Raw genomic sequence first — 18,365 nt, 5'->3', positions numbered from 1 at the left:
TGCCCCAAATCCCAAAAACAATTATATATAAATTGTGCCTTCCTGTATTATACTAACATGTTTATTTTATTCTACTGAGCCATTTACTTAATGTTCATATTCATTTCTTATAATTTCTCATTGTTGTTGCATTGTCGAGAAGGGACCTCCAAGTAAGCATTTCGTTGGACATCGGGGTATCTGGTACATACCACTAATAAAAAAATTAACTTGAACTTGAGGATCCTCAATTAACTTCCTAAAACCATCTAGGACGGAGAAAGGCCCATACTTCAGTTAATGTGACACGGATTAAGGTGATCAGTGTTCATACACTACGAGAAAAAGGTGCTATTTAGAACTTAAAAGGGTTATTTGGCTGTCCCCATAGGAGGACCCTTTGTAGAACCCTTTTTGGTACTAGGTAGAACCCTTTTGGTTCCAGGTAGAACACTTTTTGGTTCCATGTAGAACCCTTTCCACAGAGGGTTCTACATGGAACCCAAAAGGGTTATGCCTGGTACAAAAAAGGGTTATGCTATGGGGACAGCTGGACAACCCTTTCGGAAACCTTTTTAGTAAGACTAGGCAGTGTGCCAGACTGAATGAAAGGCTGTAGGCTACTACACACTGTATGTTTGAGTGACACTTTCTGAGGTAACTGTTTTTTAAAAAAAAACTCTGATAATGCATAACAATGCAGCTGATTTATGCATCTGTAAGTCAATCAATCACTCCACAGATTTGGCCTTGTGTTCTCCATCTGTATAATACTTGGCAAGATGTTTCCTGGTAGTAAACCAGCATTAAAAGAAGTACATATTTACAGTGCCTTCAGAATGTTTTTACAAACCATTGACTTTTTCCACATGTTACAAAGTGGGATTAAAACGGATTTAATTGTATTATTTTGTCAACAATCTACACAAAATACTCTGTAATATCAAAGTGGAAGATTTTTGTTCATTTGTAAAACATTTATGAAAAATACAACACCAATATATGTTGATTAGATAAGTACATGTTAGAATCACCTTTGGCAGCAATTACAGCTGTGAGTCTTTCTGGGTATGTCTCTAAGAGATTTCCAAACCTAAATTGTGCAATATTTGCCCATTATTATTTTAGAAATTATTCAAGCTCTGTCATTTTCAGGTCTTGCCATAGATTTTCAAGCAGATGTGTGTGAGGTGTATATTTTTGTTTCAAAGTAGATTTGTTTAAGACTACCAAGAAACACTCTGTGTGACAATGATTTAGCCAGCTGCAGTAAAAGGTTAAGTCAAAACTGTAACTTGGCCACTCAGGAACAATTACTGTCTTCTTGGTAAGCAACTCAGTGTAGATTTGGCCTTGTGTTTTAGGTTAGGTGAATTTATCTCCCAGTGTCTGCTGAACCAGGCCTGCTGAACCAGGTTTTCCTCTATAATTTCACCTGTGCACAGCTCCATTCGGTTTCTTTTTTATCCTGAAAAACTCCCCAGTCCTTAACAATTACAAGCATATCCATAACATGATGCAGGCACCACTATGCTTGAAAATATGTTGAGTGTTACTCAGTAATGCATTGCATTGAATTTGCCCCAAACATAACACTTTGTACTCAGCACAAATATTTATTGCTTTATCACATTTTTGCAGTATTACTTTAGTACATTGTTGCAAACAGGATACATGTTTTGGAATAGTTTTGTTCTGTACAGGCTTTCTTCTTTTCACACAATTAGGTTAGTATTGTGGAGTAACTAAAATGTTGTTGATCTATCCTCAGTTTTCACCTATCACAGCCATTAAACTTTGTAACTGTTTTAAAGCCCCCATTGGCCTCATGCTGACATCCCTGAGCAGTTTCCTTCCTCTCTGGAAACTGCATTAGGAAGGACACTTGTGTCTTTGTAGTGACTGGGTGTATTGATACACCATCCAAAGTGTAATTATTAACTTCACCATCCTTAAAGGGATATTCAATATCTGCTTCTTCTTTTTTTTACCCATCTACCAATAGGTGCCCTTCTTTGTGAGGCATTGGAAAACCCCCTTGGTCTTTGTAGTTGAATCTGTATTTGAAATTCACTGCTCGACTGAGGGACCTTACATATAATTGCATGTGTGTGGCATAAAGATGAGGTAGTCATTCAACAATCATGTTAAACACTATTATTGCCTACAGAGTCCATGCAACTTATTATGTGACTTGTTAAACACATTGTACTCATTAACTTAATAAAGGGGTTGAATACTTATTGACTCTTATTGACTCAATTGACATTTCAGCTTTATATTTTTCATTGTTTTGTAAACATTTCAAAAACATCATTCCACTTTGACATTAAGGGGTATTGTGTGTAGGCAAGTGACAACCAATCTCAATTTAATCAATTTTCAATTCAGACTGTGACACAATGAAATGTAGACAAAGTCAAGGGGTCTGAATACTTTCTGAAGGCACTGTAGGTAGTTAATGACCCCCCTTTGTCTACTTTTACCTGATACATGAACTGGAGACAAGGCTAACCTTGCCGGCTGACCTTTCCTTTAGTGTTTGTTCCCCATATGAAGTAAGGATTGGATAAGATGATCTGGTGTCATTCTTTCCTTGTGGAAATATGATATTAAACAGGCAAAGACTCAGAGATGGCGTCAAGATGAACACTTCTGAGGAGTTAGCACAGTATAAAATAGGTAATATATTCAATCAAAATGTGATAATTGATCTACCCTCCCCTGTGTTCTGATTAGGATGGAGTACAAACATAGCTGCCTCTTCAGCAATGCTCTCACAGCCTAGATATTTGTCAAGTGTTTTAAGCCTTATTTTGCCACAACCTTTTGTATAAAACTGTCTCGCTCACTCTCTTCAGTGGTGATTTAGCCCCTCCCTAGCAAGGGTACTGTAAGTCCAAATTTGAGCAAACACGTTCCTTTTTATGTTGTACTTCTTTCATTTTTATATTTTGTGTCAAGTAGATATGTATTAAAACTATCCGTTTAAGTTTTGCAGGTAGCCTACACTCTTTTGCAATGCTGCTTTGTGGTAAGTAAATGGATTTATGTGTTGGACCGTTTCTTCCCAGTTAATTAATTAAATGACAAATTAGAAAAACAGTGCATGTCCTTGATCGCTGAGAACAGTATGACTAACATTTGGTAAAATGCTTGCCTGATGAATTGGTAAAACACCTTATCAAACCATTGTTTTAACATGGCCAAGGAATTGACATGACACTCTTAGTAGAACAATGGGACGAAGTTGGCAAAGTTAGTTCCTTTCAGAAACATGTATTTGTTGCAGCATCTGCACTTGGCCTCATACAGGCATGCATACTGTATAACACTAAGAATGTGGTGTGGAAGATGAGACTGTAGTGCAAGTTGTGGTATGATGAGGATCTCTCAGTGCCTTTCTTCAGTGTCTTTCTTCCTTCATGTAGTTTTCACCATCAGATAGGTGCAATAGCCACTTCAACGAACCTCATGTGAAAATATTTTCCTGAATGATATGTTGTGCCGTTAAAAAAAGGGGGCAGTAAAATACATCCGAATTATCTTGAGGTTTTAGAGGAGAAATGACCCCCCCCCCAGACCTACAGATGTATGATACTTTGACAGAATATTTGTGGGAAAACAAAGGAATACCAATTTTGTCAAAGCACTGATAAGGACCCCATATTGGCATAGCTCAGCTATACGCTGAAAGGGACACCAGGTGGTCTGTTGTTCACAGGCTGTTGTACTGTATATGAAAAGACGAATGCTGAATTTATGCATGCAGAGCTAAATTACAAGAAGTCAAAACAATAATAGCTACAGTTTTATTCATCAAATGTCAATACCGCAGCAGGAGCGGTGATAATGCACTGACTAATGTAACTGTGTGACGATGTTCAGGAGGAATACGACATCATCAGGCATGCATTAGTGGTTCAATCAGTGATATCCGAGGAAGAAGGTGTTTGTGTGACACAATTCATTTCAATGATAAATTATGAAAACAATTGACACGGTATGGATATGATTTGCAGATTTATTTTTGATTCATGAGCATTTTTACCAAAAATCATATTGTATGACCTGTTGATAATGTGTCTCATCTGGACTTCGTCCCTCACTCTTCAGCCACATTCCCCTGGAAAAGAATGTGAAAATAATTTTTAAAAACATCTTGCTTATACTTTACCATAATGGGATTTTTACAGCTTATATATTAACCATTTGCTGCATTGCAATGTATTACAGTATACAGTTGAAGTCGGAAGTAACATACACTTAGGTTGGAGTCATTAAAACTAGTTTTTCAACCACTCCACACATTTTTTGTTAACAAAAACACCATTTTTTATAACGGTCGTTAAATGTATTCGTACCTTGCTACCAATTTCACGGCTCTTGGCTCTCAACTTGTTGACCTGGGACTCAGAGATGTCGGCACGCTCTTGAGCTTCCTCCAGCTCATGCTGCACCTTCCTGTACCTGGACAGGTGAATGTTGGATTGCTCCTCCTGTAGGATTGCAAATACACATTTCAACAATGATGCTGCATTTTTTGGGCAAAACATGCAAAGTTCAAACTTCTTATGAATTGTATACCTTATCATCATCAAAATCTTATAAATAAAGAAGTAATGATCATACCAAAAGTACAACAGAAACCAACTACACGGTAAAAGGTCTCAGTAAACTTGATTCTTTTACATATCCCATTTTATATTGTGCTTCTTTTTTTTACTGCAAGCTGTACCTTAAATACGATTTTATATGTACAAAATAGATTTCCATCTTTTGGATCTTTTCCATCTCCATCTCTTTTTCCATCATTATTTACTAGGCCTATTTATAATATTATAATATATGCCTTTGCGCAGATGCTTTAATCCAAAGCAATTAACAGTCAATCTATAAATTAAGTTTGTTATTAGGTAATAGACCATGGCGCTTGCAACACAAAGGGTCATGGGTTTGAATCTTCTGGGGCCACCCATATGTAAAATGTGGCCCCATAAGATTCAAACCCACGACCCTTCGCATTGCGAGCGACATGGTCTACCGACTGAGCCGCACAGGATCACTACTTTACTTTATCTACAGTCTGCTTTAATTAGTAACAACTTCCTCTGTTACATTATTATTACCTAATACCAAACTTGATTTATTAAGGATTCCTTGAAACAAGTATGTATAAGTACCTAACATATAGTTAGTTATTCATTTGTTTGAACATTTTTAAATAAGTAACACAATTCTGTTTTTTATTATGTCACCATTACTTTAAAAATCTGTCATTGAGTATCATACTCACAGCATCCTCAGCCGCTCTCTTGTAGGCCTTCATTTTTAACTGAAGCCTGTCCACCAGATCTTGCAGCCTGCTCACATTTTTATTGTCCTCTTCGGTCTGCACAGTTTACAAGAGATTGACATTTCGATTTCAAATGGTCCAGTGCAGTATACAATATCTTGTTTACTATTATCAAGATTCATGGTTGTACCTGGTAGGTGAGCTCCTTGACTCTCCTCTCATATTTACGAACACCTTTAATAGCTTCAGCTCCACGTTTCTGTTCAGCATCAACTTCACTCTCCAGGTCACGGACCTTACATATAGGAGTTCCATTTTTTATCAGTTAAGGTTTCATATATAATGTAGCTTGCTCTAGATCCGTATATGCTGTAGTATATAGTACATACCCTAGCCTCCAGTTTCTGGAGTTGCTTCTTTCCACCCTTCATGGCCAGATTCTCAGCCTCATCCAGACGGTGCTGCAGGTCCTTCACTGTGACCTCCAGGTTTTTCTTCATCCTCTCCAGGTGAGAGCTGGTGTCCTGCTCCTTCTTCAGCTCCTCTGCCATCATGGCAGCCTGGAATAACATGTTGTGTACATTGATTATATGAACACTTCTGCAGTACTTGTAAAGGGTAAAGTATGTAATACTTGCTGATTGTGTATGTAAATTAAATGTCCAAACTATTTTTGATTTCATTCTGAGATATTGTAATTATTACTCAAAACAATTCTAATGGATCTGAACAAAATAGATACAGAAGGAAGAAAATGAAACTTACATCAGTAATAGCCTTCTTGGCCTTCTCTTCTGCGTTTCTTGCCTCCTGGACAGTGTCTTCCATTTCACCTTGGACCTGATTAAGGTCAACCTCCAGCTTCTTCTTAGTGTTGATGAGGCTGGTATTCTGAATGAATGGGGGGCATTTAATCACATGCCAAAACTTGATTGTACCTCTCCCGATTTGTAACTGAGAGAAAGTTAATATTTTATATGTACCTGAGAGTGCAGCAGTCCAACACGCTCACTGGCATCAACCAGCTCCTGTTCGGCCACTTTGCGGCCTCTCTCTGTCTGCTCCAGGGCAGCCCTCAGTTCTTCAATTTCAGCCATCATCAGGTTATTCCTGCGCTCCACCATGGCTACTTGCTCCTTCATGTCATCTGCGACGCGGATGGCGTCATCAAGTTGCAGTTGGGCATCCTGAGGTTTAGAGGAAAATGTATTCTAACATCATCTAAAGAGAAAGAACAATTCATTTGGGACTCCATACAAAAATAAAGTATATATACCTTGAGTGCTCCCTGGACGTTCCTCAGCTGTTTCTGGGCTTCAGCAGCCTGGCGGTTGGCATGGCTCAGCTGAATCTCCATCTCATTGAGGTCTCCCTCCATCTTCTTCTTGACTCTCATGGCATCATTCCTGCTCCTGATCTCAGAGTCCAGAGTGCTCTGCATGGAGTCCATCATCCTCTGGCTGTTCCTTTTGATTTGCTCTGTCTCCTCATCCTTCTCTGCCAGCCTCCTGTCAACTTCACCTTTGATCTGGTTGAGCTCTAGCTGTATACGAAGAATCTTGGATTCCTCATGTTCCAGTGTGCCCTAAATAATAGAATTGAACAATGACCAAAGTAATGTAGGGATCTAGGTATGACATTTATATCATCATGATGACTTTGTTGACATAAAAACTCTTGTGGAGTCTACCTCTGCTTCCTCTAGCGCAGCCTGGATTTCTGCCTTCTCATTCTCTACTGTCTTCTTTGCCTTATCCAGCTCATGGATGCTCTTTCCAGACTCACTGACCAGTTCAGTCAGGTCAGAGATCTCATCTATTGAAATGAAAAGGGTAGTGATATTAACAACATTGTAGATTTGTATCCACACAGCATAAACGGTGCACTGACATGTTTTGTTTATTATTATTATTTTTATTTCCCCATACGTTGCAGGTTCTTGTTCTCCCTCTTCAGTGTCTCCAGGTGGTCCAAACATTCTTCATAGGAGTTCTTCATCTTGAACAGCTCGGTGCTGAGAGAGCGGGCCTCTTTCAGAGACCCCTCTAGCTCTGCCTGGCCCTCCTCATACTTCTGCTTCCACTCGGTCAGAACCTGGGAAAACAGTTAAGTAAATTAATACACAAGATTAGATGCATAGATTTTACTGTGTTTCATTCACATCTTTTTCAAAACATTACCTTGTCAAAGTTCCTCTGCTTCTTGTCAAGCTGGGCAGCTGAAGCATTAGCTCGCTCCACATCAATCATGAGATCCTCCACTTCACCCAGGAGTCTCTGCTTGGTCTTCTCCAGAGAAGCACACTTGGCGTTTGTTGCTTCAACAGCCTCCTGTGCATCTTGCAGGCGCTGGGTAAGCTTTTTCCTGTCAAAAGAAAAAAACTCTGATTTTAGCTATTGTAGGTACTTTGTTGAGTATGAAGAGTGGTAGAATGTTTTTCAATTACTTGGCATCCTCAAGCTCCTCAGTGCGCTGAATGGCATCAGTTTCATATCTGGATCTCCACTGAGCCACCTCACTGTTGGCCTTGGACAATGCCCGCTGCAGTTCAGCCTTGGCCTCCTGCTCTTCCTCATACTGCTCCCGAAGCAGATCACAGTCATGGCGGGCTGACTGCAGACCATGGGCTAGGGCATTTTTGGCCTAATGGTCAACAGTATGGGGGGGAAAAAGTCAAATTGAGCACTTAAGCCAAATATAACATTTATATGAATCACAAAGATGCAGTATAGTAGAAGATGGCATTGAACCTTCACTTCCTCTTCAATCTGCCTTTTGAGATCCTCAATCTGCTGTGTGAAAGTCTGCTTGGCCCTGGTCAACTGGGAAACAAGAGATTCTTTCTCCTCCATCTGACGACCAAGTTCACCTGATTGAGACAGAGAAAGTAGGAAGTTAGCTTTTTTGGTATTATGGAAAACAAACAGAAATACAAACTTTTCATTTTAAACTCACCATTCTCAGTCAGAAGCCTTGCTCTCTGAACATTTATGTCATTAAGTTGGCGGACATGCTCATCATTCTTTGTCTTCAATTCACTCAGTTGATCCTCAAGGCTTCGGCACATTTTCTCTAGATTACCCTATAAATGATGTTCAACAGGTTATTGAGCAATTTTTCATGCTTTTTGATAAGTGTATTTATCATTTTTTTATATATATTCTGGCAACCACATCATCTCCCACCTTTGCCTTGGCGATAGCTTCCATGTTGCTGGAGAGGTCATCACTCTCCATTTTGAATTCACTCTTCTCCTTCTCCAGCTTCTGCTTGACACGCTGGAGGTTGTCTATTTGTTCTCCCAGTTCTGCCACAGTGTCGGCCTGCTTCCTACGGAGTGCAGCAGCCGTGGCCTCATGCTGCAGGGTGGACTCTTCAAGATCACGACGCAGCTTCTGGAACTCAGCCTCACGCTTCTTGCTCATCTCAATCTGGACAGATGTTGCACCTCCAGCTTCTTCAAGCCTTTCACTGATCTCCTCAAGTTCCCTGGAGAGATCAGACCTCTGCTTCTCAACCTTCGCCCGTGCAGCACGTTCAGCCTCAATCTCCTCTTCCAGCTCTTCAATACGGGCCTGAAATATATAATGTACTTAAATGTTTATTTGCTTAAAACATGCAATTCGGAAGATAGTGAATCTATCCCATGAATCTTATTCAGTGTGGTATGTTGAACCGACAGTTCACCTGGAGTTCTTTGATTTTCTTCTGAAGCTGAGCACCCAATGCCTGTTCATCTTCAATTTTGCTGAGAAGTTGGCTTGTCTCAAAGTCCTTCCTGTTTGAAATAAAACATATATATTAAAAGATGTATCAGGCGATCAGTTCTGAGAGAATGGTTCAACAACTGTTTATATTTTAAATGTACTTCTTGATCTTCTCATCAGACTGCTGCTTGTCATTCTCCAGGTCCATCAAGGACTCCAGGGCCAGTTTCAGATCTCCTTCAAGCTTCCTCTTGGCTCTCTCAAGGTCCATGCGGACCTTCTTTTCTTGCTCAAGGGAACCCTCCAACTAGACCACACAAGAACAGTTTCACAATATTTGGTTAACTGTTAATTTATTGTATTTCCTGTGATGGTAATATTAAGCTGTTTTAAGGTTGTCACATCTCTTACATCATCAACTTGCTGTTCAAGCTTGGTCTTGGCTTTGGTCAGATTGTTGACTTTGTCTTCCTCTGCCTGGAGATCATCAAGGACTTGCTGGTGCGCCTCTTGGAGGGCTTTCTTCTCCTTCGTCAACTTGATAAGGCTCTCATCTTGAGAAGACATCTCCTCTGTCAGGTTTTTAACCTAAATTGAATGATTTAATCTCAAATCATCAATGCTCTGTCTATTACATTTAAAATGAATGCAAAAATTAATGGCTTATAATAAATGGTAAACCTTATTTTCAGTGGCATGTTTCTCCTTTTCCACTTTGGCCAAGGTGAGCTCCAAGTCATCAATGTCTTTCTTTAGCTCAGAGCACTCGTCCTCCAGTTTCCTTTTCTTGGCAGTCAGTTCAGCATTGAGCTCCTCCTCATCCTCCAGCCGCTCAAATGTCTCTTTGAGTTTGGCTTCCATCTGGATCTTACTCTTGATGAGTCCCTCACACCTTTCCTCAGTATCACAGAGAGTATTCTCTTCCTACAACAGGCACAACATAAATGAGGCAACACTGGAAGTCAAAGGCCAATAAAATGACGTGAACAAGAATTGTATTAAACAGGCAATTTATTAACTTACCGCTGCTATCTGTAGCTGCAGATCATTATTTTCCTGCAACAGAGAAACTATCTTCTCCTCAAGCCCTTTTATCTTGGCCAACGCCTTGGCCAGATCCTCCTTCATTTTCTCAAAGTTTTCCTTCATTGCAGCCATCTCTTTTTCAGTTTCTGCTGATTTTAAAAGAGGCTTGATCTTGAAGTACAGCTTCATCCATGGCCAGTGTTTCACGTTCATAAATGAGCGGATGTTGTATTGGATGGAGTAAATTGCTTCTCTGTAAATAATAATCATAAAATAAATAGTTTTGGGGGGGGATTCTCTTCACTAGCTCAATAACATGTACTCTTTAAAATAGTGTAGCTACCGTCTCGCCATCATCTTGACAAACTCTTTCCTCATGACGTAACCTCTGCACAGGGCCTGAGTCATGGTCACCAGAGTAACCAGTTTCTCATCTCGCATCTCCTCCAGAGTACCCAACAGACCAGCTTTGAAGAACACCTGTAGGAATATGTATCTTGATTATATTTATAGAAAATAAAGAACTAGTTGTTGTTTTTTTGATGGAGCTCAACGTTTTTTTTTTTTTTTGTGGGAAAAGTGATGGTGCTGTCTATTGCTCTACCTTGGTGTGCCCAAACTTGTACTGACTCTTGTCCACATCTATTGATCCCAGGAGCTTCTCTGAAGCCTTCTTGTTGTCAATAAATTGTCCATCAGGGATGACACTTGCATTCAATACTTTGTATCTGAAATTATGATTAAGGGAGATATAAAAAATACATAAAAAATACATAAATATGTATTTGATGTGATCATGCCTATGAAAGAAGTACTTGAAGATCTTGTTGGCATTTTCCCTTACTGAACATGAATTACCTCTGCTTAAAGTCACCATATTGGATTCTGCTGGGGAAGCCCTTTCTGCAGATTCTTATACCTTCCAGTACACCATTACACCTCAGCTGGTGGATGACCAGGAAGTTCTCCATCAGACCTAACGACAAGAAAGTAGCATGTTCTACGACTTTCCTCAAGTTAGCCAGTACAACAAAGGAGCCTTATTTTCTCAGAATCTTTATAAACGTGTATTAAAATACTTGACACTGAGCCCAGACCTGGTGTCTTTGATTCATTGGGAATCAAACAGCGCACAAAGTGAGGATGGGTACTCCTCAAGTTGGTCATCAGCTTGCCCAAATTCTCCTGTGGGATTGGAAAATGTGTGAGTTGTGAAATTCTATAATAAACAAAGTTGTGTTTGACACTTTTAAATTTCAAGCCACATTCTGTAAGATGTCCAGTCATTTCAATTAATGAAATATACCTATGGATTTTAAAGAATATCAACTATGAACAACTTAAAGAGATGTTATACAGTACACCTGTTTTTACCTTATCATAACCAAAAAATGAAATACAAATGATAATGACCAACTAGCCCCCAAAATTTTCATTTGACAAAGTATTGCACCGTAGTGCATCATCATAATAGCGGATAATATACATTTAGATACCCTGAACAGAGCAGACACAGTCTGGAAGGAACCACCCTTCTTCTTCTTGCCTCCTCCTCCTCTTGCTGCATCTGTTTACAAATGTGTTAGGCCAGTTATATTCTTATTCCAATTAGACTTTTACATGATTTCACTGACTGAACACTAATATTGACTCACAAATGTACATTATATACAGTGGGTCATTAAATGATACTGTATTGTATATATTGTGTATTGTGTGTATATATAATCATAAATAAATCCAGTGTACTGAGATTTCCAGTAATACCAATGCCATCAGTTTAACTCAAATGACCACTTCAACCGCAATGCTTTTATAATCATAAACTATATAACAAGGGAAGGGGTAGATATAGTCTCATCTTGTAGTATGAGCAATTCTAGATACTATGGGATGTACCGTCTGCTTGTGAAGCTGCTGCTCCTACATACAGCATAGCCAACAGTTTGACTGAGGACTTCTGGTACAGTTGCACAACGGAGTCATTCAGGGGGTCCTTGTTCTTGTCCAGCCAGCCTGTGACATTGTAGTCCACAGTACCGGCATAGTGCACCAGGGCAAAGTGGGCCTCAGCCTTGCCTTTCCCAGGTTTAGGCTTCTCAAACGCTTTGGTTTTACCAATATGCTGGTCATACAGCTTGCTCTTGAAGGTAGTGTCTGAAGCCTTGGGGAACATGCACTCCTCTTCAAGGATGGAGAAGATGCCCATTGGCTGTGGGTGACAAGATGTGAAATATTAAACTGTTAAGCAGACATGCCTTTTATTGTATTGTCTGCTTTCTTAAGATTTCACCTACCTTCTCAATAAGCTCAATGCAGGCAGCCAAGTCCATCCCAAAGTCAATGAACTCCCATTCAATTCCCTCTTTCTTGTACTCCTCTTGCTCCAGTACAAACATGTGGTGGTTGAAGAACTGTTGTAGTTTCTCATTGGTGAAGTTGATGCAAAGTTGCTCCAAGCTGTTGTACTAATGTTTAAATACAGAGACGTTGAAAGTCAAGAGTTACCCAACATGACTGCTAGTTCATATTTTGATCAGTAGATATTGTACAGGCATAATGTCTGCTGTTGGTTAAATTCTTTTGAAGTAGCAGGATGAGCTGAACAGCAACATGCTGAATTTACGGTATACAAATACTCACATCAAAGATTTCAAATCCAGCGATGTCCAGCACACCAATGAAGAATTGTCTGGCCTGCTTTGTGTCTAACATCTCATTGATACGGACGACCATCCACAAGAACATTTTCTCATAGACTGATTTACAGAGGGCCATAGTTGAATTGTTCACCTACAGAAAAAAATATGTTTGTTTTTATCCTGCATAAAATTCACGTTCATTTAATTTTTTGCAAATCTCCCTTGTGTACAATAATTGAGAATAGTCTAAAATATTCTACCTGTGGTACAGTCTGCCCCTTGGTCACCATCTCATTCCCGACCTTCACTCTGGGGTAGCACAGAGCTTTGAGCAAGTCAGCGGAGTTCAGGCCCATGAGGTAGGAGATTTTATCAGCCTCTGGTTAGGAGAGAAAATGTTATGCTCTTTAAACATTTTTTTGTTTGATACATTGCTTAAACCTGTAACTTAGGCTATTTAAATTAGGCTGGAAGAACCTAGAAAATGAACCGTGACCATTTCAAAGGCTTCCAACTGTTGAGTACAGTTGATATGGCAAGAGATAAGGTAGGTTAGTTGTCCATGGAATTTTCTCATTTTATTCTGATATTTACCCTCAGTGCCATCAGGCTCAGCCTGCTCCTCACGCTGCTTCTGCTTGAACTTCATTGCCCCATGATGCATCACAGAACCAGTCAGCTTGTAGATGCCAATCTTCTCCTCAGCAGTGAAGCCTAAAATGTCAATGGCCGTCTATGGAGATTTTAAGAAATGTTTGAGTAATGTTTTCAGTAACACAATGATACAGATTGTTCAAATGTTCTCCGGAAAAGTTGAAGGGAATCTTGATGGAATGCAATGTTACTGACTGTCATGCTTTATTAAAATATAAGCTACGATATCAGTTAACATGTGTTTTCGAAGGCATACAGTCATTATACAAGTTGCTTTTTATCTACTTTTTAAACATGTTCATGTTTTTTAGAGAAACGTTGGCTTCTAATATTCTGTTATATCATGCAATGATGTTTTTCCTACATTTGTAGTTTTTTTTAAACTTACATCGGTGGCGATGAACTCTTCTGTATCATCAATACTCTTGACAGCGATTTCACCGTGACTGATTATGGGATAGTCATAGGGGTTGGTGGTGATCAGAAGTGCCTCTGGAATACAATAATGAACACAATCATTAGAAAAAACTATTTCGCACAGTTACTATTACGACTGTATAATGTATTTACTGTTGACCTTGTTTATTCCATGTCATATTTCTGTATTTGTCTCTCACCCAGCAATTGTGGCTGGTGTCCAGTCATGAGCTGATAGAAGATGTGGTAGCTTCTCTCAGCAGACAGCTGGAATGTCACTCTAGACTTCTCCAGCAGATCTGTAGCATACGTTGTTGTATGAGCAGGAGTCTTTTACATGTGTCAATCACAACTTTATAAAGATACACGGATCATGAAGCACTTACATGTTTCAATATCAGCAGAGGCCAACTTTCCAGTTGTTCCAAAATGGATTCTGATGAACTTACCCTAAAAGGTTCATTAGATATCCATCAGTATACAACCCTTCGAAACCAAGAAAGCTCACAAATACAAAAATGCATTTTTGATACTTACAAAGCGTGAGGAGTTGTCATTTCTCACGGTCTTGGCATTACCATAAGCCTCCAGTAGGGGGTTGGCTGCAATGATTTGATCCTCCAACGACCCCTAGAGATGTCATCACATTTAGTCATGTTTTGATGATGCCTACATACTGGATCTTTGATGAATACAACCCCTTTATACTAGATATGTTAGGCTACAGTAATGTTTCTGACCTTTATTTTCCCAGAAGCAGCAGCCGCTGTTTGTTCCTTCTTTCCCCCAGCCACTGCGATTGTCGCAAAGTACTGGATGACACGTTTGGTGTTCACAGTCTTTCCTGCACCAGATTCTCCACTGTGGGTAGACAGAGATTAGTTAAACTCCTATCATTCTTCTTTTCAATAATCTCACTTACTTTTTTTTTTACTAAACCGCAATATTACTTACTGAACATCCATCAGTGAGCAAGTTGATTGTTTTTTTTAACCATAATCTTACCCTCATTTTCTCATTGATTTGGACTTACGTGATCAGAATTGACTGGTTCTCATGGTCTGAAAATGGAAAGACATGTGTGAATAAGTTACAAACATATTGTGCAATTCTGTACATTAAGTCATTTTAGTAGCATGGGTATTTGTGTACCAGTGAGCATGAACTGATAGGCATTATCAGAGATAGAGAAGATGTGGGGTGGGGCCTCAATTCTCTTTTTGCCTCTGTAAGCATTCACAACTACAGAGTCGTACACTGGGAGCCACTTGTAGGGGTTCACAGTGACGCAGAACAGCCCAGAGTAGGTCTGCAATAGAAGGGAATAATGTTTGTTAACATTTCAACTCTCCATTGATTCATGTCTTGACCGCTAGATTATCTTTCATTTAAGCTCACGTAGATCATCCATGCTGCGTAACGCTCTTTGAGGTTATACAACACCGTGGCCTCATTGAGGTGGGTCATCATGGCCATGTCCTCAATTTTATCGTACTTTGGAGGGTTCATGGGGTGGATATCATCCTCCTTCACAGTGAGAACCTGTGACAGGAATAACATTTTGTAAATGACTGGTTACTCAAACAATTAGATGATGGTTTTAATTAACTCATATCACAGTTTAGAGCTTAGAAAACAGCATAGCCATCACCGCATTAGAATATGTCGATAAAAATATTTTTCACTGCCCTATTTTCCGTCCTACAGAATTCTCACTGTTGTAGACATCTACTTACTTTGTTACACAGTGTTTTGACAGTGGCTTTTCCACCCTCTCTACTCTGGAGAACTCCTTTGAGGTACATCTCTTTGGGCTCAACCACAAAGAAAGCTGTTTTGGCATCAAAGGGAGTGGCCTGGGCTGCAATCCTCTCTCTCTCCGGCTTTCGGAGGTAGATGGCCGCCGGGCCAAATGCCGCCATCTCTGCGTCCGTGCTCATAATTACCCTCTGCCAAGAAAAGACAGAGTTGCTTTATCTACAATGACAAATACCAATGCTAATCATTATCTTCCACAAACAAGAATCTGAAAGATTTTTTAGATCTTGGTGATAATGTCCCATGTTCTTACTTACACTGCATTTATCTGAAAACCTTTACTATATGTAATGAACTCTTTATACAATTGTATCAATAAGATCTAGTTAAGCATCTTCCTTTGACTTATCTTGGTAAAGGCTATATTTTGTATTAAACAATTGAAGTGCTCGCCAGTCAGTGTTTCCCCATACTAACATTGTACATGCCAGATACAGTTAACACAATGTACCTCTTTTTTTTGCCCAAGTTCGTAGGATGTTGCTGGGACCAAGTTGGTAAGATGTCGATACTTGAAAAGAAAGAGTTTTGTCAGTTTCCATAACGTTATTATATATGTATTTTAAAGCACTTGTCTTTCTTTCCCTACTTGCACTGACTTTGCTGATGAGTACTTTGTTGACGGAAAATGTACCTGATATGATTGTGATGTGTTGTTGTCTCACCTAGCTATCTTTAGATGAATGCACTAACTGTAAGTCACTCTGCAAAAGAGCGTCTGCTAAATGACAAACGTGTAAAATGTAAATATACACAACTGAAGCTAGTACAAAATGAGTAATCTGTGATTGCAGGAGTTTTTTCCATAAGTGAACCAGACAAGAATGTATCTCTAAAGGAGCAAATAAGCATCTCTCTGGCCACTAGTAAATCTTTGTGAGAGCTGTGGCACTTACTCACCTTTGCTGGGTGGCCTTCAGTCAGTCCAAGGGTGGTCATAGATGGCTTCTTTTATAGAGAGATTTGTGTTCACTGAGCAGAAGCAGCCCACCCTTTTGGGACGTGTACTTTTTCTTTATTTGGTCATGTACGTCTGCCCCTTCTCACTTCAGCATCCTTACTTGTTGTGTCACTGTTTATATGGGAACTAATAGTGTTAACAGCGTTGTCTAGAACCTGTGCAACATAAGCTAATTATATTCATAAATCATTTTGGTTACAGTTGTAAGCCTGTTCTCTAATGATGCATGGAATGATGAATGGGATTTGCTAAGAGGGTGTTGTGGAGGATATCTGAAGGTCTTGCACGTGTCAAAACTTCATTCAACGTCATTTGTCTCACCCTCGTCTTTAGTGACATGACAGTGTTGAATTGTAATCATGTTAAAATGTTTACGAAACATCACAATGGATAGGAGAAGGAGAGATGCCAAAAGGTCTGTCATCTCAGCTGTGGTTGTTTTGTCTGTCGCCGACAGTAAGAGTGGTGCCACAAGTTAAGTGCCGTAACAGCCGGAGGTTTGTTCACTTAAATTGAATAGTTGACGGTATTTGAAAAAATGGGATTGTGCATATCTGATAACAAAATAAGAAGCTTGATTGTTTTTCCAGTTCATTGTGTATACAGTACCTTGAATCAAATACGCATCTCCAATAAGTAGTAGTTTTCACTGGGTATAAACGGAATGCCCAAAGGATCATCACACACTGACCTTTACGGAAGACATTGTTCCAAAGGTCTCCTGAGATCATCTGATGCCAATTATGCTCTCATACGATACGCTATTTCCAAATGGGGACAGTGTCTTAAGTATTCTTTAGTGGTCCCACATGCGATAAAGTTGCAATAGAAATGTGATACACAATATCTTTGGCTTCCCCTTAGGTTCTTATTAGGACTTAAAATAAATATAGCCTCTAGCTCATTCATGCAGACTCTTTTGAGATTGTTGACAATTTAACTCTAGAGCACCCTAATGTAGGCTCACACTCTTCAATTATTTTTTACTTTCATTTCTTATTCATATATTTTTTTAGGTATTTTTTAATAATTTTTTAAAAACTGCATTGTTGGTTAGGCCTTGTAAGTAAGCATTTCACTGTAAGGTAAATATACCTGTTGTATTCGGCGCACTTAACAAATAAAATGAGATTTGATTTGATACGCTCAGATTGCTCTGTAGCCACTTCAGGTTCAGAAAAATGTACATATTTTTTTTAATAGATATTGTCATTCAAACAATTCACTTTTGTAAAATGTGAATATACACTGAGTATACCAAACATTAGGAACACCTACTACCATACTTCGTTCAAAGGCACTTCAATCTTTTGTCTTGCCCATTCACCCTCTGAATGCCACACATACACAATCCATGTCTCAATTGTTTCAAGGCTTAAAAAACCGTGTTTAACCTGTCTCCTTCCCTTCATCTACACTGAATGAAGTGGATTTAACAGGTGACATCAATAAGGGATAATTGCTTTCACCTGGATTCAGCTGGTCAGTAGTCTCTGTCATGGAAAGAACAGGTGTTCTTAATGTTTTGTACACTCAGTGTATGAATCATTTATTTACCTTGACACTTGGAAGGAGGCATTTATTTCAATTATTGTTTTTGATTGATTTATTTATGTTCATAGCGGTGTGCAGATGAACCTGTATTTGTGATTTTAGAACACATTTCTATTATATATTTCATTTGAATGTTATTTGCACTGTAAGTACATGCCTTTTGAAAATGTGGGGCAGAGTTTTTAAAGGGCAGAGTTTACATACTGCTAATGCATAGCAATGTTTATGATAAAAATGTAACGTCTTAATTATTTAATAATAAAACATATTCATTATTTATTAGCTTATCAATACAGGCCTAACATGATTCA

At 39.1% G+C, this 18,365-nt stretch overlaps 1 protein-coding gene across 1 annotated transcript; it reads right to left on the bottom strand.

Moving 5' to 3' along the window:
* Positions 1 to 3,985: 3,985 nt before the first annotated feature.
* Positions 3,986 to 16,469, bottom strand: LOC110494114 (myosin heavy chain, fast skeletal muscle). Its single transcript, XM_021568861.2, has 41 exons — positions 16,440 to 16,469; positions 15,991 to 16,050; positions 15,458 to 15,670; positions 15,120 to 15,263; positions 14,874 to 15,030; positions 14,755 to 14,782; positions 14,462 to 14,582; positions 14,259 to 14,351; positions 14,108 to 14,171; positions 13,922 to 14,020; positions 13,693 to 13,796; positions 13,245 to 13,383; positions 12,911 to 13,029; positions 12,652 to 12,801; positions 12,306 to 12,476; positions 11,908 to 12,220; positions 11,505 to 11,575; positions 11,106 to 11,193; positions 10,867 to 10,984; positions 10,613 to 10,736; positions 10,352 to 10,488; positions 10,006 to 10,261; positions 9,664 to 9,906; positions 9,394 to 9,570; positions 9,144 to 9,289; positions 8,963 to 9,053; positions 8,461 to 8,850; positions 8,231 to 8,357; positions 8,026 to 8,144; positions 7,722 to 7,918; positions 7,456 to 7,639; positions 7,204 to 7,369; positions 6,966 to 7,090; positions 6,552 to 6,860; positions 6,259 to 6,462; positions 6,041 to 6,166; positions 5,665 to 5,835; positions 5,466 to 5,570; positions 5,276 to 5,371; positions 4,344 to 4,478; positions 3,986 to 4,105 (listed from the first exon to the last, which is right to left on the bottom strand). The coding sequence occupies exons 3-41, from the start codon at positions 15,659 to 15,661 to the stop codon at positions 4,085 to 4,087; spliced, it is 5,832 nt and encodes a 1,943-aa protein (XP_021424536.2). The 5' UTR covers positions 15,662 to 15,670; positions 15,991 to 16,050; positions 16,440 to 16,469; the 3' UTR covers positions 3,986 to 4,084.
* Between the last annotated feature and the right edge of the window lie 1,896 nt (positions 16,470 to 18,365).

This window comes from Oncorhynchus mykiss, chromosome 17 (genome assembly GCF_013265735.2).
Source record: "Oncorhynchus mykiss isolate Arlee chromosome 17, USDA_OmykA_1.1, whole genome shotgun sequence".
NCBI lineage: Eukaryota > Metazoa > Chordata > Actinopteri > Salmoniformes > Salmonidae > Oncorhynchus > Oncorhynchus mykiss.
Note: the sequence above shows the minus strand (reverse complement) of the source record. Positions and strands in the feature narration are given on the sequence as shown.

Coding starts and splice junctions, on each gene's coding strand:
- LOC110494114 (XM_021568861.2), bottom strand. CDS start 15,661: ATGAGCACGGACGCAGAGATGGCGGCATTTGGCCCGGCGGCCATCTAC. Junction 14,583..14,754: donor AACCAGTCAATTCTGATCAC/GTAAGTCCAAAT, acceptor GTCTACCCACAG/TGGAGAATCTGGTGCAGGAA. Junction 5,571..5,664: donor TCCAGAAACTGGAGGCTAGG/GTATGTACTATA, acceptor CCTATATGTAAG/GTCCGTGACCTGGAGAGTGA.